The following is a 24,285-nucleotide window of genomic DNA, read 5'->3' on the forward strand; positions in this document are numbered from 1 at the left end:
AGAGAGAATCGGTCTTCAATGCTTATTGAATCTCTTTAGGGCTTTCTCTCAATAATACAATGAAAACGGTAGCTCTGGCCTCTCTCCATGACCTAGGAGTTATGCGTATTATTTAAATATACTTAGGGCTTGAATAGATCACTAGAAAGTCCAAGTCTTAATGAAAAAGTGAATCTCAAAATTTTTGCTTGAGTGAAGTGTCGAGCAAACATTCTGTCCAGTTAAGTTTTCTGTTGTGACGTTAATGTTGGTCTCTTTTGACTCCATAAACGTTGGAATTTGAAGATCCTTATGAAACATGAATTTATAGATAATTGAGTTAGCTTTTCAATGACATCAATATCACTTTAATCCGATATGAGAATAAAAAGCAATGAATGATTTACTCTGGATAGGTCGATCTGATCATTAAATCTTGTGAGTTTGCAATCTTTGCACTTTTTGTTCCAATTGCAACCTAGACTCCACTCAATATATTTACAATTCAATTGGACTAAGTTTCCAGCATATTATTTTTACGCTAACAATATATATATTTCATGAATGTGGCAAGTGGCCTTGAAAGTTGTAGCCCTTCAGAACCATCATTTAAGGAAACTAATTAGGAGGACCTTTGTAATTAGAAACAAAAGGAAAGACTCTAATAGGGAGCTGTTTAGGTCCTCCATGCTGAACGGTCCTCCGAGAAAGAGAGAGTGGGGAGAATGACTAAAACGAGGGCCGAGGGGGCATGGATCCCACATGAGTGTGTGCCCTTTAAGGAACATCTACTCACAATTTGTGGGAGTTTGGGGGCACTTTAAGAAGCAGCTAAGCAAAAACAGCCCGATGCAAAGGGAGCTGGCATGCAATGATCTGCTTTTATTTTTAATGCCCCGAGGTGTCGACGTCGATCGAAGAGTACTCGAATCGAGTTTGTAAAAGAAAGAAAGAAAGGCTTCCATTCCTAGCCTCCATTCAACCTGTTTCATCTTTTTCAAGTTTCAGCCACGACCAGGCAGCTTTTGCAGCCAACTCAATTCATTTTTTGGGATTAATTATTGGTTTGTACGTTGTTTCCTCCTCTTCGTCTGAGTGCTGCTACTTACATTTGGTTTTTGAATGTCTATATATAGTTATAATACATACATGTACATGACCAGGCCGTTTTGTTTTGGTTGGGTACGTGGCTAAATATGGCGATCAGGTCCAACATCCAGCAGGTGCAGCTGACTTCGACATTCATCTTAATTTTATTATTTTTACCAGTAAAGTTACTCAAAATGTGTCGTATTTGTTAATTAATGACGATAGAATTAATGATAAAATGTAATTTTAACATTCAAACTATTATAATTTTGGGTTCATGGTTGGATGCTCTCAGCTATAACTTATATCTATACACACACACACGATACACATACGTTTAGGATAAGATTCTACTCATAAGCAGCTTTACGCCATACATCTGTTTTTATTTTTAATATTTTATTCTCAATAGACATGTAGGGCTGCTGAGTAGAAGAATAAATAAAAATAAGTTTTGATTCGTTTCAATCTATTTCCTTTGACTGATCTTTTCTTGATGGTGCACTTTTTCATACCATTTGTTTCAGATAAACGAGAATATATAATGCCAGCTTGATCAATCTCTTTCTTTTGCTGAACATGCATTTGATTGAAATCATTAGCGGTTGAACATGATATTTCAAATTTGTGCGGCAAGTTCAAGCAGAAGCTGGATGTGACCCATCTTATGAAAATCCCCATTAATTGACATGGATAGCTTGGAATTCTTCAAAGCTAATAGTCGCCAAAACCCATTTCACCATCATATATATATATATAATATATATATATATATATTATATAATATATATATATATTATATAATATATATATATATATATATATATATATATATATATAGATTCAATCCTGAGTGGAGGACAAATTAAAGGTACTGGAAATATATATTCTTAGTATAAAACATATGCTTATTGCTAATTAGTTCCTATATTTGCTCACAAGATACTACTGGTAATGAAGATGTTATATTTAGCAGATATTCACGTACGTCTAATAATTCCAACAATCACATTTCATTTAAATATGATCAAGGCTATCAAGACAAATTAAAGTACTATAAGAGAGCGAATTAAGGGTTTAAAAAATGAAAAATACTTTATTCACAAAAAGATTATACAAAAGTAAAGCTATAAACTGATATAGCTTGATGTGATACGTCAAATGATAAAATTATTTTTATTATAAAGTAGATCTAATGGATTCTATAAATCTACATCAGTTTGTGAGTTTACTTTGTGTCTGTAACAGTTCTCTTCAAATTAAAAGGAAAAAAAAAAAAAAAAAGAAGAAGAAGAGAGAGAAAGTGAGGTGGGGGGTGAGGTAGGGGGGACCTTGTATATGTTGAGCGTGAGCATGGGTTTAATATTGGGGACTCCTATGATTTGAAAGCTTTAAACGGTATTTAACAATGAAAGGGATATTGTGATTAATACCATTTCTTCACTTTGTGGTCCTTTTTTCTTGGCCCAGGAGTACTGGTTGTATATCAGTATCAAGAATGAAACTTATGACCATGTGTTATGCAGGTAATTGGTTACTGTGTAATATCATTATGTTTGTTTAAGTTAATGAGAAGATGTAAATTTTTATATTTATTTTATATTTAAATATTGCCTCTCATAGGTCAGACTTCTACTTAACCCAACATGTAAAATATTTAATTAAATATATAAAATATAGAATTAAGGTTCGAAGTCAAGATATTTGCTTTGATATATGTAAAATCATTACTTGTTTAAAAAAGTTAAACTAATGAAAAGATGTATATTTTTATTCTTTATTTTATATGTAGCATATAAAATATACCTCTTTTCATTATATTTTAACATATAGACTTATAAAAAATATTTTAACACGTATACTATCTTCCATATGCATGCAAAAAAAAAAAAAAAAAAAAAATTCCTCTCAAATATTATTCAAGCTGTTTGAATATCTCAAGAAGTGAGAGAAATATAGATATATAAATTGATTATTTATAGGTTATATAATATTTATTGTTATACGTGTAAATATCTTGGACAATATTAATTAATGAGCAATATAACTCATCGCATGACATATGATCTATTTTAAATATTTATCTTTCTTCCACTTTACGGCTTTTAAATATTTAAAAGGACCTCCACGGGCTCCAGCCTGGCAGCCTCCACCCTTTCATAGCGCATAGGGACAATAGCTTTACTAGTCATATTCAATTGAATGACTTACGCCTTGTTTGTATTTAAAATATATTTTAATTTATTTTATTTCATAATTATAATTTTTTTAAATTTTTATATAAAATATAATAAATAATTTAATTTTTATTTTACTATTTACAAATTATCTTAACTCATCTCTAAATGTAAATCACTCTAAACTCATTAGGGTAGTTAATTGTTACTAACTAATAAAGTTTAAACTAACGAAAAACTATAAACTACTGAATCTATTATTTATGTTACTATTTTTTTGGAAGAGCTCGTGCCTATAAAATCATCATTTGTTTAAAAATGTTAAATTAATAAAAAAAATATTTATTTTATATCTTAATACTACTTCCATGTGAGTCAGATTCATCTTCAATGAATGTGATCAATACATAGAATATTTAATTAAATAGGATAGAATATAAAGTCAGGATTCGAACTTAAAATCTCTTATCTGATATTATATGAAATCATCACTTATCTTAAAAATTTAAGCTAATAAAATAGATAGATTTTATTTATTTTACAACTTAACATTCTCCATATAATAGAAATTGAGAAAGTTTCGAGTCTAACGTGTAAAAGTAACTGTTATTTCGCGTGGACGCGTACCTTGTTATCTTTTTGACCATCCGACTTCTTAGTTCTTACTCTTCAACAATCCAATCCAAAAAAGGGATGCAATCTTCTGCCATTTTTGTTTAAATTCATTGGCACAATCCGAAGAGTAAGGATATTTTAAGACCTATACAACTCGTACTATCTGCATAACATAATTTAATTTGTCACAAATTACAAATCTATAACTCAATATTATTGATGTTAAGGATGTGTCCCACCATTGGTCCTATGTTCACCTGCAAATCGTTGAGTAGGCAGTATGGTGTGCCTGTGACATCTTCGATAATTAAATCAATAATAAATGAGAAATAACAATTCGAGAAAATATTCAATCAGAGAGATCGAATGTTACATGTTGCTCTTATATATAGGCAGAGAGAATATAGGATGGGTACTACAAATTGATTAACTTTGCACTATGCTCAGCCATTATGAGACTTATCTCTAATGTATCGAAATTATCCAATTATCCCTTCCTATAACGTGAGATTTATCCCTTCCTAATAGATTGGCGGCGGCTAGGGTCTCCGATAAGTCACATAACTCATTTGAGCCCTTCATGGATGATGGATCTTGAGACCCCTAATTTGGGCCAAACCAATATTAACTCTTCCAATCGAAATAAAGTTGAGAGATTTTTTTTTTTTTTTTTAAAAGATCAGATGAAGACTAATTCATATACATCCTCATCAAACTCAACGCGATCATAGCATTAGAAACACGAATTATCAATCTTATGATCGCTTAACCAAGCAGTAGTATATGCATGATTTTCTTAATTTATATATTTTTTGTTTGTTGGCTACCAAGTATCAACCACTACACATGAGAATGTTTGGTATCCTAACTAAGCCTCAATATTATTTGTTATTAATGCGGCTGGGCCAACATATTGGTGGCTCTAGACGCATGGAATTCATGTTTTATATGCAATATTACTAAGGCCACCACGAGCAGAGAAAATTGTAACCCGGGGATTATGCATGCAATGTTTTTCTCAATGCATGCAATGGGAGAAGACAAATAAGAAAGTGACACAAAGAATGCTCCATTTTACTATTGATACTCTTGTAAAAAAATTCTATAAATTAATATCATAAAAGAAATAATGATATAACATATAAATATAAAATGAGAGTACCACGTATCTATATTTAGAAATTATCTAATAAATACTCATGTCATTTTTCATGTTATCAAAGAGTTCGACAATGAAAATAGATGACGAGTGCCTGATTGAATTCATGATCAGGTTATGTAGAAATAAGGTTTAAGTCTACTCGTCAGTTAGGATGCATCAGCTGCATACATCAATCAACTTTTAGAACATTTTGTTGATAAGTAATGAGAGTATTTTTGGTTTTGAATGTTATGAATATTGCTGATTGGAAATTGATTTGTTGATTAGGATGGTAAAATGACACTAGTATGTATGTAAAAGTGCAATACAAAAATGTGAATCATACTCAAATAACTCTGTAATTGTTGATGACTTTTATTAGTAAGTTGGCTAAAAGGGTTCAATCATAACACGTTGGATATGGATTTACATGCATCAGCACTGTCGTCTCAGATGACTAATTTGGTTTCCAATTCCAATGGTAGGCAGGCCCCACCCGCCAACCCCAATGGACACTTAAAGCTAGAAAGAAGAAACATGTGTCATGTATTACACTTCTGGTCAGGTCACCAAACCGTCCAACTCTATCACCACCTGACCATTAGATAAATATTTTTGACTTATGTGTACTTTTCCAACCATTGATCTAAAAGGAAAATTCTATATAATACCACCATTTTATTTTTATCTCATTATATATAATATAATACATTTATTATTATTGAATAATTATTTATTAGATGATTTTTTATCATTTAATAACGATAAATATATCACATCTTATACATAAAATAGAAATAAGATGGTGGTGTGGTGTATAGCATTACGATTCATTTTGTGCAAATTTTGAAAAATATTTGGTCTACACAAAACTTTTATAAAAGAAAATTTACATGCAGACGGAGTATGATATGATTTATTAGATTAAAAATATTATTTTTATTATAAAATAAATAGGGCATATTACGTTAAGTCAATTCAGCGAATAAATTTTCTTCTATAAGTTTATGTAAAGATCTATATTTGCATATATTAAGCAAATTAAATTGAAACCCTCTTCAATCTATGTGCCGTTGTTCATCGGTCAGTGACATTCTTGCCAAACTATGTGTATGAGCCGTCTTGTTTTCTTCTTGTTGCAAATATTGTACCCTCCATGTCGTCCTCTCACTCAGCACAAGCTTGATATTTTCAATTGGGCATTCCCTTTCATAAACAGCCTTCTGGACTCCTAACTAGGGTGTAAATCGGTTTGGTTAAGTCCGGTCCGGTACGATCTAGTTCGGGAGGAGATGGATCAAAATTTTCGGTCTATCATTTTTTCTAGACCAGACCGAACTGAACATCTCTAGGGACTGGACTGGTAGCCATCGGTCTAGTCTAATTATTTTTTTTAAAATTTTCTTTTTCTTCTTTTTTTTAAATAAATACTAGCTTAAAATTAAGTTAATTATTAATGTGGATTATGTAACTAATTCAATAAAAAATTATTTTATATGGTGATAATAGATAAAAATTTTATTCTTAACTTATATAATTACTATATAATTAGTTAATTGATATTATACATTAGTTAATTGATAGAATATTAATTTGTTAATAATATATTTAAAATTTTATATTTTTAATAGTAATAAGTTAAATGAAAATTAGATAATTAAGTAATTAATTATATAATTTAATTATATAATTATTATATATAATATATATAAATACATATATTTTTTAAATTCGGTCATTCAGTCTGGTCTAATCCGAAATAGAAAAAAGTCTCTATCCTCTATTTAAGAGACCGAGGTCCTAGGTCGGTCCGGACCGACCCACCCACTTTAAGCAAAACCACAGTTTTTCCATAATGACAACCACCCGTTCTACTTCCTCTCAATTAAGTTTTCCTACAGCCAATTCCATAGTCTCCTGCAACACAAGGGACCATTTTCTGTAATGGACCATTTTGTATCAGCCTCACACTTAATTCGATTTTGATTTGTTCGTCCACCAATCTAGACCTTTATATGTCTATCTTTTCTTCGCTTAAATGATCTATATTTGCATATATTAAACAAAATTGAAACCCTCTTAAGCCCTCTATTCAAATTGATTTGTCTAATTAGAGATTTTTTTTTTTTTTTTTTAATACTCAGCATAGAATTCATATATCTCGAAAATTCTACGCAAGTATTATCATTCTAAAAAATTAGATCATCCAATTCAATCAAAAAATTTGAGAAGATCTCTGTTTATAAAAAGTAACATTAGTCTCCCATCTTAACATTTTAGGATATGTTTGGGTAATGAGATCAGATGATCTAATTTTGTGAATAGTAATGAAATAGTTTTAGTTAAGATATTTTCTTGAATTTTGAAAAATGAGAGAGAAAAATTTAATACAAGTATTATAAAGTTAAAAAATTATTTTTTAATATTCTTTTTGTTTTGAAATTTGAAAAAGTAATATTATTTTTTGTATTTTGTTTAGAAGTTTAGAAAAGTTGTAATCGTTAGATAATGATTAGATGAAAAAGTCAGATTTAAAATTAAAAAGTATTTTGTATTTGAGTAATATTTGAAAAAAAAATTATGAGAAATTATGAGATGAAATGATCTAACTTCCCCAAACAACCCCTTAATCTCTAGAAAATAAAAACTTACATATTTGTATTTTTCTAGTAATAATATTCTTTATTTTAGATTTTATAAATATAAAATTTAGAATTAATAACTAGTCTTCCTTCCTTCCTTTTTTTTTTTTTTTTTTTTTTTGTGTGTGTTCACAAAGAGGTCGTTAACTCGTTTCTAACGCTTATTTGATTAATCCGATAACAGCGGCGATCCAAGCAATGAAACCGTCCGGCGGCAAATCGTATAATTTCAAACGGTCTTCTCATCCTCTCTGATAACTGTTGTGTTCTGTAGTAGTTACCATTCTAATCTTTTCAGGGAACAGAGCAACTTTCAGCACTGCCTCATCTTATCTGTGTAATCACCCATATTGTTAGAATTTCCACCACTGTGGCGTGTAAATTCTTGCGTTTGTTCGTCCATGGCGTGGAGTGCTGTAGCATCGCTTTGTTCCTTTGGGAATTTCCGCAGTATCTTTCAGGTTTGCAAGTTACTTTTGTTAAGTTATGGTTGTCATCTAATCAAAGATTAATCTAATCTCTCTATTTCTGAATAATTAGAGGTGCATAAAACAGGTTATCTAGTTCTGAGCGTAAATTAACTTGATCTTCTGATCATTTTAGTTAATTTCTTACACCCGGAAGATGAGATGAAACACGTGCTTTAAGACAAAGTTCAGCTTTCATCTTTCATCGATGGAAATTTGTGCTTTCTTTAATTTTAGAGCAGTGAATCATGATGCAAAAGAAATTATCACCGGCTAGTTTGGTGTTTTGTGTATGTTGCAGCAGCGAAGAACGGAAGAGGTGGAGCTTGGGGCGCACACCATCAAATCTCATGGTGCGGCACTTGCTAGGAATCACAGGCATGATTGGCTTATATTGCTGCTTCTTGCTGGGATAGAAATAGTTTTATTTATCATTCATCCGTTTTATCGCTTTGTGGGAAAGGATATGATGACAGACCTCAAATATCCCTTGAAAGACAGCACAGTTCCCGTATGGGCTGTTCCTGTAAGTACTTCTCATTCTTCTTCTTCCTTTTATTTTTCGGATCAAATGTTGTTAGTTTAATTTTCATTTACTGCCTTAGAGCATTTCGATAATTGTACTCTGTTTTCAGTTACTCTGCGATAAATGTTTATGCAATCTTATTGAAGGATTCTTCATTGGTGACAGTATGCTGTCTGGAAAGGGACAGTTTCTATTGTAATTTTTTTTTGGAAAATCTAAATTTTGGCCTTAAGGTGGTGCTACTACAAAATGGAACGTTCTAACTTAAGTGTGTTAGTTTGCTGGAACCTAACGTAGACAACGGATTCTTTTTCTTTCTGTGATCAGATGTATGCTGTTTTGTTGCCTATCGCCATTTTCCTTTTCTTTTACTTTCGTAGGAGAAATGTCTACGATCTGCACCACAGCATTCTTGGTAATCTTATTTTGCAGTCGGTATTTAACTATAACTTTTTTTTTCAGTATAATGGTTAAAGGAATGACTAACATATCTGTTGAAGTGCAGGTCTTTTATTTGCTGTGCTGATTACTGGGGTTATTACGGATGCAATAAAGAATGCAGTTGGTAGGCCTCGACCAGACTTCTTTTATCGCTGCTTTCCTGATGGAAATGAAGTATGCTCCCAGTTTCCATTTTCCTCCAAATTCTTCGCATCTTTGCATCTTTGTTGTTATTATATGTGCAAGGGTTTTCCTCAACTCGGTTAGTGTACTGTGTCACCCTCAAAAATCAGTTTAATCAAACATTCTCAAGGAATTGAACAATGCACACTCTAATTGTTTGGGCTGCTCTCTACATTTACCTACAGGAAGAAAAAAAGAGGAGTGGTTACTCGCTAGCTCACTAGTTAAATGTTTTGTTGGATTTAAATGAATAAGTAAATTTAACTATTCTTTCTGTTAGTTGTCGTTTACAACTCTGAGTTGTTGCGAAACTCTTGCATTACCTGGGTCGTTGCTGGACTTCAAACATTTCATTGTTTAGATTTTTTTTTTTCTTGACCGAATATCCACTATGTCATTTATGGAAGTATGAGAATCTTCTCCAAAGCTCTCTTAGTCGTTGATCTCTGTATGTTTTTTTCCTTTTTCTAGCTCTACGATCAACGGGGAGACGTGGTATGTCATGGTAAAGATGGTGACATCAAGGAAGGACACAAGAGTTTCCCAAGCGGTCATACTTCATGTAAGCAACACTTCCCACTACAGGCTTTTAAGGGTTTTGGTGAATTGATATGAAAAATTAAGGGAATCCATAATATTTTACACCTGAAAGAACAAACAGTATAATTATTAAACCAAGTTGGCTTAAGAAGGCAAGAAAGTGTTCTTGAAATACTAGTCAATAAAACCTTCGATGATCTTCTCATGCTTGTAAATTTAGCTCTACCTTTTCCATATTTCTATTTTGAACGAAGCAGACAGTTTCTGAAGAGACTCGAATTATGAAGGTTGAAAAATGTATTCTGTTGTCAAAGTTAACGAAATCTTTAAAAGCAGTGCATGGATCTACTGATCTGATGTAGTTTATGATTTTGCTCCCTAGGGTCGTTTGCAGGTTTAGGTTTTCTGTCATTATACCTGTCTGGAAAAATTGAAGTATTTGATGGCAGAGGGCATGTGGCAAAACTATGCATTGTTATTCTTCCACTGCTCGTTGCATCCCTTGTTGGCATCTCACGGGTTGATGACTACTGGCACCATTGGCAAGACGTATTTGCTGGAGGTGTTCTAGGTAATATCACTTTTGGAGAAAATAAAATTGGAATTGCATTTTCTGCATGATCCAGCAGCTTTATATGTCTCATCTCTTGCAGGTCTAGTTGTGGCGGCGTTTTGCTATCGGCAGTTTTTCCCACCCCCTTATGATAACGATGGTATTCATCCTTCTCTCTTTTGCTCTTTGAAGAACTCAAATGGAATTTCAAATGCTCTATATAATGTTGTTACCTTTGTCCTGTGGACTAGGAACTGATATTTTCAGCTAAGATCAACTCTCTGCACATTTCAAAAGTTAGAGAAACACATGATGCTCGTATAAATATTTTACCGAGTCCACTTCTCATAGTTTAGTGATTATGAATTCATCACTAAACTTGCAACAAGTAAACCATTCTTTGAAGCTTTTGAGTCTGCTTTTAAAATGCCAAATTTTACTCGGGAGCTTAACCATCATATGAAGAGTTTCTTTATTTACAACAAGAGTCTTGCTAGGTAAAAAGTGATTTGACGTAGCAAACCGCGTACCGATGCTGACATAATTTTTTTTATTGAAAATAAAAATAAAAGAAGAAAAATTTTGAGAGAAGAAAAGGTTCTCTCTCTCACGAAAATTATTTTCGTCTTCAATTCGCACCGTTTCATTAAACGAATGTCTTACATATCAGCATTAATGCGTGATTTGATACGCAAACTCGCTTGCAAAAAGACTTTTCTTTACAACAAAAAACAACAGTTTCAATGGTTCAGCTCTTGCTTTCAGACTGCCATTAGTTAGTTTTCTGCCCTACTATTTTGAGCTAATATTTTGGTTTCAGGATGGGGCCCTTATGCATATTTTCGAGCATTGGAGGAGTCACGTACCAATACAAACACGGCGTATCATATGGATGCGCTTAATGTGCAGGCTACGGGGATTCAGGTCGTGAATCAACAGGCAGGACAAAATGGAAATGAGGCATTTTCTTTGAATAGACATCTGAGCTCACCGCTGGATGAAATGGAATCAGGGAGGAGGTGATAATCGCATAGATTTTTCATATCTTGTGCCTTTTGAAGTTTAACCCACGTCCCTTGGCTTGTGTATTTGTTAAGGAAAATCATGTTCTTTCGGAATTATGTCTCATTAGTTACACTAGGTGATGTGACATATATAAAGTAATAATACGCAGACATTGGTATTGAACAGAAGTAATGTCAAATTGTTAGAATATACATAGACCATTGTTTTGCAAACAATGAAAGGTCCATAGCAATGGTTATACAATCCATTCACTATAAATTATAAACTATCATTTGCTGTATTTATAGATGATAATAGATTACACTGAATATTTTCTTTATTTTAGTTTAATTTTTGTAAACAGTAGTATTATTTTTTTTATTGATAAAATAAATTCAACGCATTGAAAAAAATATATATTGGCTGGGATTAGAATATCCCAATGGACCCTCTCTAACAAATTGTGATGTGTTCAGGGATAAGACTTTCTTCTTTGGGAGGTGACAATCTGTAATCATAATGAGCCACTTGGATAATCTTTGCTGTCATGCTTAGTGGGCTCCCCTGGTTAGGCTTTTTTTTTTTTTTTTTTAATATATATTTTATTCGTTTTATTTTAGTTGTTTTCTCAGTCCACGACTCCACAATCCATTTTTTACGGAGAAAATTGTAATATATTTCTGAACATGTCAATTTTATCTGTTTGATTGCTAGAAGTCATCATGAAAAACGTAACGAGGAAAAAGAAGCTTAAAATTAATAATAGTTTCCCAGCTCTCAAACAAACTTAGAAGACACTTGCCCAGATAATGATTTTTATTTCTATTCGGTTTTTATGATGGAAATTTCCTGTTTCATATCATGAATGATGATTGATGACTGCATGTCACGCTCTTGCATTATGGTTTCTGCGTGGATCCCAATGGCAAGAAATTATCTCATTTTTCTTTCTCTTTTAATTCTTCGTTAAATAGCCAATTAATATGTTTTGTTTAGATTATTAATCTATTTCAATTCATCTCAACTCATCATTATAATTTTTTTAAATTCTAACATAAAATATAATAAATAATTTAAAATTTTCAAATCTCAAAATAATAATAATATTCTAACAATATTTTATTATCTCAACTTAACTTAATTTAACATTCAAATGGAGCTTTGAGAAGGATTTCTAATTTTCTAAAGACCATGATCATTCGAATGCTTGAGTTGATAAAATCTGATTCAATTTATTAAAATTTTGTTTATATTTTAAAAAACTAGAGGATCTAAATCAATTTTCAGGATTATTAAATTTTATTTGCTTTCCAATTTTGAATATTTATGTCCTTTTTAAGGCAAAATCTCTAGCTAGGCACAAGGGTACCGTATAAGAAAAAAGAAAAGGAACAATATAATGTGAAATAAATTATTTATCTCCCAATAAATTATAAGCAAAATACACATGTAAATATTCCGCCACCCGCACCTTTTCTTAAAGGCACTGAATGGGAAGGTAAGGATAAAAGCAAAATACGAAGAACAAGCAAAGAATTTGATAAATGCATGTCAGCATCATCATGGAATAAGAATTTCTTTGATTTTAAATACCCATTAAGCAAAACATAATATAGTGGAGGCAAATGGTATTTTAGCTCCATATTGATGTTAAAATAAAGGAATAAAGTTATAAAATAAAGCTCCATTTGAAAACGACGTGTAGCTTTTGCAAGTTTGAATCATCTTCATTTACTTTTTTTAGTCAGATAAAGAAAAATCTAAGATGTTTTAGAAGAATGGATGAAATATGATCCCCATCACGCTTGCTTTGACTATATATTTCACCTAATTAAAAATTATGGATAGGGAGACGATATGAATAAAATATTATTTTTTAATATTATTATTATTTTGAGATTTGAAAAAGTTAAATTGTTTATTATATTTTGTATAAGAATTTAAGAAAGTTGTAATGATGAGATGAGATAGATTAAGAGTATTTCTGTATCTAAACAGACCTAAAAGAGAGAGAAAAAAAAGGAAGAGAAATATAAGAAGAAGTTAATGTTCTCAAGAAGAAGAAGAAGGAAAAAAAAAAAAAAAAAAAACCTTAGCTCTGTCTCCTAATCAATTTGGGAAAAAAAATGGAAAATATTATTCTTTATTAAGGAATCCAAAACTTTACTTTGTTGGCACTTAATTGCATTATTGTGGACCATTAATGGTGGTAGATGAAGTATGTATAAATGTAAATCAAAAGTTGTGGTAACTGAAAATCGATATAATCACAACAATAAATCAGATAAGAAAATTGGATTTTATTTGATAAAAAAATTCAATTATCTCATAAGAATTGGAATGAATATAAAGTTTACATTTTATTCTTCGTTTGAATAGTGAGATAATATGTAAATAATAATTAAATAGTTTGTGAATAGTAATGAAATATTTAAGTTAATATGTTTTATAAGATTTTAAAAAATGAAAGAGAAAAAATTAAATAAAAATATTATAAAATTAAAGTATTATTATAATATTATTTTTATTTTGAGATTGAAAAAATTGAATTATTTTTTATATTTTATTTAAAAGTTTGAGAAAGTTATAATTATTAAATAATTATCAGATAAAAAAATTAAAAATTAAAAATTAAAAATTAAAAATTAAAAAATTAAAAATATTTATATTTATAATGTTTAGATATTGAAATGATTCGTCAAAACCAGGCCTGTGTACCTAACAGTCATATTTTATAGAGTTTTTTTGTTTTTTTAAAGCATTATTTTGTTTTTCAGTTTTTTTAATCACAAAAATTAGTGTAAATGATAACTAAAAATTATTTTTGAGAAATTTGTGATCACCTAAAACCACCGCCTTTGAATTTGAAAACAAGAAAAACTAGAGACCTCTCATATATTTCATTCAAAAAACCGCGTCTTTTCTTTCTTCTTCTTCTTCTTCTTCTTCTTCTTCCTTTTTTGGGTATCTCTTTGTTCCGTGCTGTAATGTGAAAGCCAAATATATATTTCCCTTTTATATCTCTCAGAATCTCGCATTTACTCACTCATTCCCCTCAGTTTCTTTCCGCGAGACAATCTGCGCACATACTCTCTCTTGATCTCTGGAACGCCCCCAGTCTCCCTTTCATTTTCCTGTATTTTCAGGTAATATCGGAATCTCAATTGCGTCTGTGAATCTGTGTTTTTGTGTGTGTGAATCCATTCCTTTTTTAATCTTTACTCACATTGTGCTCTCTTTCTCTAACTTGCTCCTATTGTGTTCTTCTGCACATTTGTTTCGGAGATTTTTTTTTTTTTACATGTCAACCCGAGTGTGGAATTCCCTGGCTGCCTTTTCCGTTTCGTTCTCCGGAAAAGGAAGGGAATGCGAAGAAATCAGATTTCTTAGTAATTTAATTATTTTTTTCGTCTAAAGAGAATAAGAAATGGAATTTAAACTGACGTTTTGAAGTTTATGCATAGTTGAGGTTAGTTTCTTTTTCGTTTATTTTGCTCTTTCCGCGTAGTATCTAGATGTTCGACTTCTTTTCTTTTCCTCTTCTTCAATTTCTTAGCTTCCAAAGAGGGTTTATATAAGAAAACATGCTTCAACAGACCCTAGCCTTTTGCCTTTGGTTAGTTTGAGTCGTTCAATCTGTTTAGGATCAGTAATCTTAGAAATAAAAAGAAGTACAACAATTCACTCCCTTTTCTGATCCTCTCCGAATTTATACTCGAAGTATGTTATATCACGTTCACTTTTAGGCAGTTTGGTTGTAAGATTTATTCACATAGGTTCTTTAAGGTATGTTGAACGTCTCAAATAGCCAGTATCAGTTTTCTTCTCGTATTTGGGTTTTCATTGTAATTAGGCCAGATGAGATAAAATAAGATATTTTGTTGAAAGTTAAATAAAATATTATTATAATATTATTTTTATTTTAAGATTTTAAAAAATTAAATTATTTATTATATTTTGTATAAGAGTTTGAAAAAATTATAATGATTATATGAGATTTTTCTACTCTCTTCGCTTCAAAAAAGAAAAAAAAAATGAATATCTCCCGAGCAATGGTGGTATTTGTTGCATTTAAAAATTGTAGGCGTAACTTCTGGTTTCCTCATCCCAATGTTTTTTATATGCTACAGTGCTGTAAAGGTCACCCATCTGGTCATTTTATAAAATTTAAATGTTAGTCATGCAACAGCTGTTTGGTTAATGACTGTATTACAACCGATATAAAAAAAAAAAAAAAAAAGATTGTACTCCAATGCCACTAATAAATATCGAAAGTGGATTGCCCGTCTAGACCTCCTAGCTTTCTGCTGGAGCGTGGCAATCATTCAACTCTCTGTTAGATAATCTTATTTGTCAACATGGTAGTACTTGATTCCTATTTTGATAAGCAACTGCCTCTCTCTTATTTTTGTGCTTATTCATAGTCCGTGGTCTTTTGTGTGTCACGGTGGGGATCCAAAACTTTTTTACAACTGCATATTATATTATTCAAACTGGAACTTGGAGGGGAAATCTGAAAACTTTCCACTTGACATTCGCTCAAGCTGGAGAATTGTTTTGCTCCTATTATGTCATGTCTCCATTGGGCCGCTCATTCCACTGGCACGCGTTTGCATGTTTGTCATTTTTCTTTTTGCTTTCCATATTTATCTATATTTCAATTTTGTAGTTGCTGCCTTCAAGTATATCACTTTGTATAAATCGTAATTGTCTGTGTAGGTTGCCTTCAGAAAATTAACTATTAAAGTTTCTTTCCACTTTCCTGTGCCAGCTAAACTGCACTGTTCGGGTGCTAAGATTTTATCTGTTCTCCACTAATAAATACTCTGTTAGGTTGTTAGACTCACGAAATTTTGTCTGCTAGTATCATAATAAATGGTTCGATTCACTAGTAACACATTCATACAGACATGTTTTCCTGATTAAAGTGAGCAATAAATCTTCACCTTGACTAAGTTAGGCAGTTTGCACCTCTACAAATGAGGAATTGCCCTAATTATTTTGGTCTTTTTCTTCCCACTACTTACAGCCAGACCCACATAAATGACCAAATTGAATGAGGCTCACATTCAAAGGTTATGCTATCAAATTTCCCTTTGAGTAATGCCTTGCTTTTTGGATTTATGCAGGACCTCATGATCCTACCTAATCTTGACCATGATTTAGGTCAGCCATGCTATGTGTGGATCTATACTTGATATTGGGCTTCCTATGGTTCGTACAACCTATGGTTTGGGTCTTGTTGTCTGTGGTTAGATGCTAATTGAGACTGCTTAGGCAGCAGTGCCAGTTCATATAGAACCTTTAAAATACCCTTTTACTTTTCTGCTTGCTTGTGGATCTATACCACCTTAGAATCCATTTGAAGACCTTTTTGTACCATTGAGTTATGGTTTCGGAGCTACTGTACTCATTTGCTTCATTGCTATGTTGGAAATGATTGTCCCAAGAAAAGTACACCTTTTGCATTCTGGAGAAGATTATGTTCGGAACAGAGTTTTTTTTTTTTTTTTTAATTTACTTCTGAACAGATATTAGCGTAGTTGTTCTTATCATATTTTGTTCATGGATTTGAAGGTGTTAAATGACCAATGTTTCAAAAGATTAAGTAGATGGGGAAGGGACGATTCTAATCATTTAAGTAATATTCACACACTGCCCCTCACTTATAGCTCCAAACTCTCCCTCAACAAGCAAGATTGGACACGTAGAATATTTAACTAAACTGCAGAATGAAGAGTAGAGACAGGTTGAACTTAAAACTGTTGGAAATGAATGAATGTTATCATTTGAGTAGTAGTCTAACAATGGAAATAATTTTCTTACTTTCCTTTTTTGTTCCTTCCCTTTTCAAAAACTTGAAGATTTAGTATAATTAGCATTTATTACTGTACATTATTTATTTGTAATTTTTTCTTTTTTCATAGTTTTGCTCAGTTGAAGTGCATTGAATTTTAATTTCATTAAATAACGTATTAATTTGCCCTCAGATCAGTGAAAAATGCCAGAAGTTCAATTGGGTGCTCACACTATAAGATCACATGGTGTTGCAGTGGCAAGATTGCATATGCGTGATTGGCTAAGTCTTGTGCTTCTTGTGGTGATAGACCTCATTTTAAACTTTATAGAACCATTTCATCGCTTTGTCGGAGAGGGAATGATGATCGACCTCAGATACCCATTGAAAGGCAATACTGTTCCCTTTTGGGCTGTTCCAGTAAGTTTGGCCCTTCGAAATAGTAAATCCGAAACAATTTTTCATGCATGAGGTAATTGGGTGTTACTTGCATGAAACATCCAAAACAATCTTTGTGTCCCTTTTTGACAGATTCTCGGGATATTGTTGCCTTTTATTGTCATTTTAATCTACTACTTCATCAGAAGGGATGTTTACGATCTGCATCAAGCTGTATTGGGTAGCTCTTCCTTCCTTCTGAAACTTTTGTAATGCAGGTTTTTGTTTGCATGTTCTTTTAGTATAATAATAACATTAGATTGATATTGCATGCATGTCCAGGTCTTCTATTTTCTGTACTTATAACTGCAGTTATAACCGATGCAATCAAAGATGGAGTTGGTCGTCCACGTCCAGACTTCTTTTGGCGCTGTTTCCCTGATGGCAAAGCGGTTGGTTTTCAAGTTCACCTACTCTTTTGGTTTTTCTTTTTTCAATGATGCTTAATTTAATATTTTATGATAAAGTCTTTGCTCTTCCTCAGTTCTTTTCAACATACACAGCTCGTGCATGACTGCAGGTCTTTGATCCTGTCACAAGGAAAGTTCTGTGTACTGGGATTAAGAGTGTCATTAAGGAAGGACACAAAAGTTTCCCAAGTGGGCATACATCTTGTAAGCAGTCTGATCTCTTGCAGGAAAGGGTTTATGTTGCTAGCTTAGTGGTCATGCTCTTCATGTTACCTTTCGTTCGATGCATTGTTTACATCTCTGGAGACTGTAATTACACGCGCACGCTCATGCTGGAAACAATGATTGAGTAATTGAGTAATAATGATTGAGGTGCTAGCAGTAATAATTTCTTTTCACGCATGCGCACACCGCAAAGAAGAGAGGGTTGAGAGAGGGATTTGGTTACACTTAGAGTTAATAGCAGTACATTTTCAGTTTTATATCTTGAGCTCCTTGTACGACAAGAACCTAGCTTAAACAAATTCTGGCTATTGGTTTCAGGGTCCTTCGCAGGTCTTGGCTTTCTTGCTTGGTATTTGTCAGGGAAATTCAGGGCATTTGATCATAGGGGCCATGTTGCAAAACTTTGTATTGTTTTCATGCCAATACTGCTTGCAGTTCTAGTGGGGGTTTCTCGAGTTGATGACTATTGGCATCACTGGCAAGATGTATTTGCTGGAGGTCTTCTAGGTCTGGTTATCAATTACTTATTTTGTTGTTTTTTCTTCTCTTTTTCGTTTTGTGCTATGCTGTTTGTTTAGACATCCTTCCCATTGCCCCCTTGAATGAAATCTTTTGTGCTTTTTCTTATTTAAATTTTCTATGCAGGGATGACAATTGCTTCATTTTGTTATTTGCAATTCTTTCCACCCCCATATGACGTAGATGGTAAAGATCTCATCTTGTTAATCAATGGTTATGTACAATATATTATTATTATTATTTTGTCTATGTTGGTGCTATGATCTAATCATTTGGTGATCAACATCTTAGTAAGTCTTATCTGAAAGGCCTAGAACATGTAGCAAACGATAGTTGTTCAACGAAGTCCATCATGCTATGTCTATTGCTGGTTTTAACTGAATGAATGTCTAATGCTGCCTTTTAACTTGATAAGAAATCTGTGGATGGCAGAATTTGTTGCTGGGGCATTTTTTCTTTTTTGGTTTCCTGTAAAATGAAGAACGATATTAGAAGGTTGATATGAACATTTTGTAGCACACAAAACTTTAGAACAGATAGATTGCTCGGCATAGTTCATACTAAACAAAGAAGCATTTGATGGGGTACCTGATTAACAATTTTGAGAATGTTTTTACTTCATTGTATTGTTAAAATTAATTAGAATAGAGACAATATGGTGGTAAAGTACTCTCTTCTTCCGTGACGAAACTGCAAATATCACACTGTGCAATGGAGAATGGTTCTCACTCATTACATTCCAGCTATTATGGATTTGGCATCTATGCCCCAGCTCCTCCCGTATAAGGTTTTAACATTCATCATTTCATATTATTTAGCCTAGACCACGAAGATGCCAGGTGTTCACTGCCGTACATTTTTTTCCATTCTAGTTTAAAAAGGAGTAACGTTCTGGATGTTAATTCAGGCATGTCTGATGTCTTTTTGTAACATGTGCAGGTTGGGGACCTCATGCTTATTTCCAGACATTAAGAGAGTCTCTAAATGAGTCCTCAACAACAAATGCGAATAGTCTTAACGTGCTGCAATCCGAACTTACTAGTGCATACATGCGACCTCAGCACGGCCTTGGAATATCAGAAATCAGTACCAGGGACTCGAGATCTATGCTGGATGCATTAGAAAATGGGAGGAGACTGGAGATCCTGAATTAAAAAGGCTTGGACTGCAAAGAACTCGACATACAGAAGTAAATACTGTTTTCGACTTTCTCATTTTCATGTACAGATGATTAATTGCTTGCAAAATTTCCGGGCATCGGGGAATAATGGCGTTTTTGCGCCTACAGGGTTTTGAGTTGGTTCTGTCAACTGGATTTATAAACGTGGTTTTGAAGTTGATGATGTTAGCATTGTAACATTGCTTTTTCCATGAGATTATGTCGAAAATTTTTAAAACGGGTTTTTTTTTTTTTTTTTTGAAGTTTTTGTAAAAGTGGTGGGGCATATAGAAAGTATTTTTGGATTGAGAGAAATATGAAAGTTAAAAAAATTATTGTTAGAATATTATTTTTTAATATTGTTATTGTTTTGGTATTTGAAAAAGTTGAATTGGAATTTGAGAAAATTGAATTATTTATTACATTTTGTGTGAAAATTTAAGAAAATTGTAATGATGAGATAAGATGAAATGAAACACTTTTTAAATCCAAACGGATCCTTAAAATATGTTTTTAGTTTGAGTTTAAAAAAATGGTAAGATGCATTGAAATGATGCTTGAGAGAGAATTTTGTATGAATGTTTAATTTGGTGTGTAAAAGATGTCGGTAATTCTTTTCTCACTATCTGAAGTCGGTGGAATATTGTTTGTAAAACTGCTTTAACACGGTTTCTCAACAATGTTTGTAGGATTTCTCAATTAAATGAACATGATGAGAAAAAAAGAGGCTGTGGGAGGAGCATTCTAAAGTAGTACAAAATGTGAAAAATTATTCCAGAATTTGACTCCCACCCTCCCTTGCTAATGTTCTCTGTTATTATTTTACAATATTGTTTTTAACTGACCACATAATGACTCTTTCTTGATAATAAGAATAAACAAGAGTGTATTTGCAAAGGAGGGACACTTGATTTCTTCATGTTAGTGCCAAAATGCCTTTCTAGAGTTTCGCTCTTGTGGGTACAAATCCCAGATATTCTTTGGTCAACACTACGAAGCTAAATATTTCTTCAGATATGGGTTAATTTACCAGTTTTTGTAGGCCCTCTTATAGAAAGTGAACTCTAAAAAGATTGGACTGCATTTTAATCCTACAATAGTGTGATCATGCACCCAAGTGTACTTCATTGACCAACATCTATCACAGCTGAATTAGAGCCCGATTAGATTCACATCTCATCTCATCTCAATTAAAAATCTTATTACTATTTACAACTGATTTCAATTCATATGATCTCATCTCTAAATCTAAACAGCCCCTAATCTTCTTTTGAATATACACTTGTACGAGTGAAAATGACTTCGTGATATGATCTCTAATTAATTATCAAAATTTTGGTTTAATTCTCCAATTTAAACTTAATCTATAATTTTAGTTGTTAAGATTAAAACAGAAAAATATTTTTCATCTTGTTAACTATCATTTTTTCAGTGTTTTTTAATATATACAATATCAAACATCTTATTCGTATATTTGATCCATCAATTTGTACAAATTCGTACATACGTACTAGTTAATTTGACTATTTCAGCAATTAGTTTTTGAGAGCTGACGATTGACCAAACTCCATCCGTTGTATATATATATATATATATATATATAGGTTACATCGAGATCAATTAATTATGAGTATTATCCATTTACTTGGAACCTGTGAAGCAAACCGTGTACTGGAATATGATGAGGACTTTTAATTTAATTGCTATTTAATTGGACGGATTATATTGACCAAATAAGCAATAACTTTCTAATTGGCCTCACGTATTTTCCCGGAATATCGATAACAACAATTCCTTATTCAAAGTTTCAAACGGCCCATTAGAATCCCTTATATATAAAGCCTCTCTCACTTTGCTCTCTTTCCACATCTCTCAGATAAACTTAGTTAACATATCTCTCTCTCTCTCTCTCTCTCTCTCACACACAAACAGACACACACATCAATATAAGTAATAAATGGAGATCGTTAATCCTTCTGCATATTATGACAAATTGAAGAGGTATTGGAGGAGGAGAAGATACCAAAGGCTAAATGGTGAAAATTATAGCAATAAAAGGAAGCTCAAGATTACAAGGCTTGGGGGTTCAGGTCGCCGGCGGCAATGGAGGATAAGATCCAGCCCAAAGCTGAGGTTGAGCTTTATTGTTTCACCCATTAAGCTTTTGGCGAAATTCCACGATTCCTATGTTAACATGATGCTTCGCTTGGCTGGCAATGTTGGGAAGTCAAACAGTGTTGATTTGTTTGGAGGAAAGAGGGTTCCCAAAGGCCGACAGATTTCCCTGGTCTCTGGGGGTGAGGAAGTTGATGGCAGGTTGGTGATGGAAATCTATAAAAGGATAGTGTCTACTCGGGAAATTGCTGCCTTTTAATGCAACCTAGGACGTTCATTTATTTTTTGTCGTGTTTTTTGGATTTCTTTGAAAGTTATGTTGAAGCTGTTCCTCTTGCAATCCTCCTGGAATTAGCGGGAAATTTGTGAAAAAACTCAACCGTGTACTCGAAGTTTACAATTGTATATGTTTCTTTAGATTTTATGGCATGCTTTCAAGTCATGAAGTACTGATTCAGGTTATGATCTGCCATGCATGCGTGCATGATTTGCTTCATTTTTACATACGCACGTTCCTCTTTAAGATGAAACTAGAGAGAAAGAAAGAACGCATGTATACATATATATAGGTTAATTTTCTTGGTTCCTTTTATTATTAATTAAGTACCAAAGCATTCAAATCTAGTTATCAAATTAAGAAGGAAGCAGATGTGAGTGCACTGAAAATTTAGATGGTGATCAAATATATATCTAACGAACGTATATACGCACAGCTTGCATGCACATGCTGAGTGAAGAAAGGCAACTAGAGAATTGAATCAATGTTACATGATTTATAACATTTTGTATATAGTTTGTGATGATTTGCTGAATAACGATCGACCTCTGATCTCCTTGTGTCAAAGATCATAGCTCTTTGCATATATCATGCCTAGGTTAAGGTTTCTCCTCCATCTCTCAGTACGTACGCCTCCATATCTAACCATGCATGATCCTTCACTGGCCCAAGCTAGGCCAGTGGTACTACTCCTCCCCACCGAGATCGAACTCGATCGATATTACTCATTTCTCCGGCTAGCTAGAAAATGTGTCAACTAAGCTTGCTAGCTTGAGAAGTCAGACCTCAAATTATTCTCACCATCACTTACCTTCAGAGAAAAGCCGGCCCAATGATTAGGAAAAAGGACTTCATCTCTGAGTACTTTTCTCATATTCTTTTTTCTTTGATAAATATTAGACGCCGTACTGCACGTTTTCATGTTTGAAAACAAACGTAACAAAGAAAAAGTCATCCATGCATGACTCACGAGTCATACAGGTGACTTTACAGTGAGTTCACACAATATATAATAAGAATTTTATACATTAGTCACTATTCATTTTTACACTCTATATCTATAATTCTTTTTTTTATAAGATATAAAGTGTGAGATAGTAAATAATAACTTATGAGAATAATTTTTCATATAATTATAATTCCATCTTTGCGACTAAGCAGCAATAATTTGCTTGAGCAGATAACTCTCTTTATAGAGACTACTAATACTAACTCCTAGCTCCATTTTAAGTTGTTTCGTTTGTTTGAAACAAAATAATAATAAAAATTCTAAAATTTTAGTTTTATTTGGAATGGATAAGACTAATATAAATTTTTTCTAGACTCTACTTTTTTTAAATGAAGTGCAAGAGATTTACGCTCTTAAGACTGTATGATCTACCATTGCTTAAATTTTAAAGTAGAGATCTAACAGCTTATACTAGCTAGCTAGCATTTCATTGTGAGCACCGAATGACTGACGTACGACGTACTACTATTTCATAGGAATTTAAAACATGGATATTAGTGGAGGACGGGGTAATTTAATTAGTACTAATGTAAATCCATATAAATAATTAAAAGATCAGATAGAAATTAAATGTTTCGTGTATTCTGTGAAATAAATAAATTAATAAGAAATAATTTATTTAGTTGTAGTTTGGAATATTATTATCCATAGGATCACCATGGCTATTTAAAGCCATGTCTTGTATATCATAATTAAAAAAGAACTTTTGGCGTTTCCCTCTGGACTTTTTGCTATTTGGAGACAGATCCCAGAATTTCCTTGGTCAACAGACTCAAAACATGACAACGTTTATGATCAACTACTTAATTTGTGATTTGGGTTTACCAGTTCTTACTTAATTATTTGCTGGTAATTATTGGAAGAGTTGACCACTTTGATCGATCATGAAAATTCGATTAATCCAGCTAGCACGTAATTATCTCCAATTAGATCTAGATCCCCATGCAAGTTTGATGAAGATATACTGATCACGAAGAG

At 32.5% G+C, this 24,285-nt stretch overlaps 3 protein-coding genes across 6 annotated transcripts; all 3 read left to right on the forward strand.

Moving 5' to 3' along the window:
* Positions 1 to 7,756: 7,756 nt before the first annotated feature.
* LOC121254880 (putative lipid phosphate phosphatase 3, chloroplastic) lies at positions 7,757 to 11,543 on the forward strand. 2 transcript variants are annotated; one of them, XM_041155071.1, is made up of 8 exons: positions 7,757 to 8,104; positions 8,412 to 8,636; positions 8,964 to 9,051; positions 9,142 to 9,251; positions 9,732 to 9,822; positions 10,183 to 10,371; positions 10,454 to 10,513; positions 11,174 to 11,543. In XM_041155071.1, the coding sequence occupies exons 1-8, from the start codon at positions 8,045 to 8,047 to the stop codon at positions 11,374 to 11,376; spliced, it is 1,026 nt and encodes a 341-aa protein (XP_041011005.1). In that variant the 5' UTR covers positions 7,757 to 8,044; the 3' UTR covers positions 11,377 to 11,543. The 2 variants fall into 2 exon arrangements, with proteins under 2 accessions (XP_041011005.1, XP_041011006.1); XM_041155072.1 differs by having other exon boundaries at positions 10,195 to 10,371.
* A 2,738-nt stretch (positions 11,544 to 14,281) lies between these two features.
* LOC121254881 (lipid phosphate phosphatase 2-like) lies at positions 14,282 to 20,100 on the forward strand. Of its 3 annotated transcripts, XM_041155074.1 has the most exons (9): positions 14,283 to 14,504; positions 16,488 to 16,572; positions 17,349 to 17,575; positions 17,687 to 17,774; positions 17,876 to 17,985; positions 18,114 to 18,207; positions 18,547 to 18,735; positions 18,874 to 18,933; positions 19,687 to 20,100. In XM_041155074.1, exons 3-9 carry the CDS (start codon positions 17,360 to 17,362, stop codon positions 19,899 to 19,901), a joined length of 972 nt encoding a protein of 323 aa, XP_041011008.1. In that variant the 5' UTR covers positions 14,283 to 14,504; positions 16,488 to 16,572; positions 17,349 to 17,359; the 3' UTR covers positions 19,902 to 20,100. The 3 variants fall into 3 exon arrangements, with proteins under 3 accessions (XP_041011010.1, XP_041011008.1, XP_041011007.1); XM_041155076.1 differs by lacking the exon at positions 16,488 to 16,572 and having other exon boundaries at positions 14,282 to 14,504; positions 17,906 to 17,985; XM_041155073.1 differs by lacking the exon at positions 16,488 to 16,572 and having other exon boundaries at positions 14,284 to 14,504.
* Positions 20,101 to 21,863: 1,763 nt separating this feature from the next.
* On the forward strand, positions 21,864 to 22,390 carry LOC121255302. The gene is made up of 2 exons (XM_041155565.1): positions 21,864 to 22,222; positions 22,336 to 22,390. Exons 1-2 carry the CDS (start codon positions 21,864 to 21,866, stop codon positions 22,388 to 22,390), a joined length of 414 nt encoding a protein of 137 aa, XP_041011499.1.
* Positions 22,391 to 24,285: the final 1,895 nt, after the last annotated feature.

This window comes from Juglans microcarpa x Juglans regia, chromosome 3D, assembly GCF_004785595.1.
Source record: "Juglans microcarpa x Juglans regia isolate MS1-56 chromosome 3D, Jm3101_v1.0, whole genome shotgun sequence".
Classification (NCBI taxonomy): domain Eukaryota; kingdom Viridiplantae; phylum Streptophyta; class Magnoliopsida; order Fagales; family Juglandaceae; genus Juglans; species Juglans microcarpa x Juglans regia.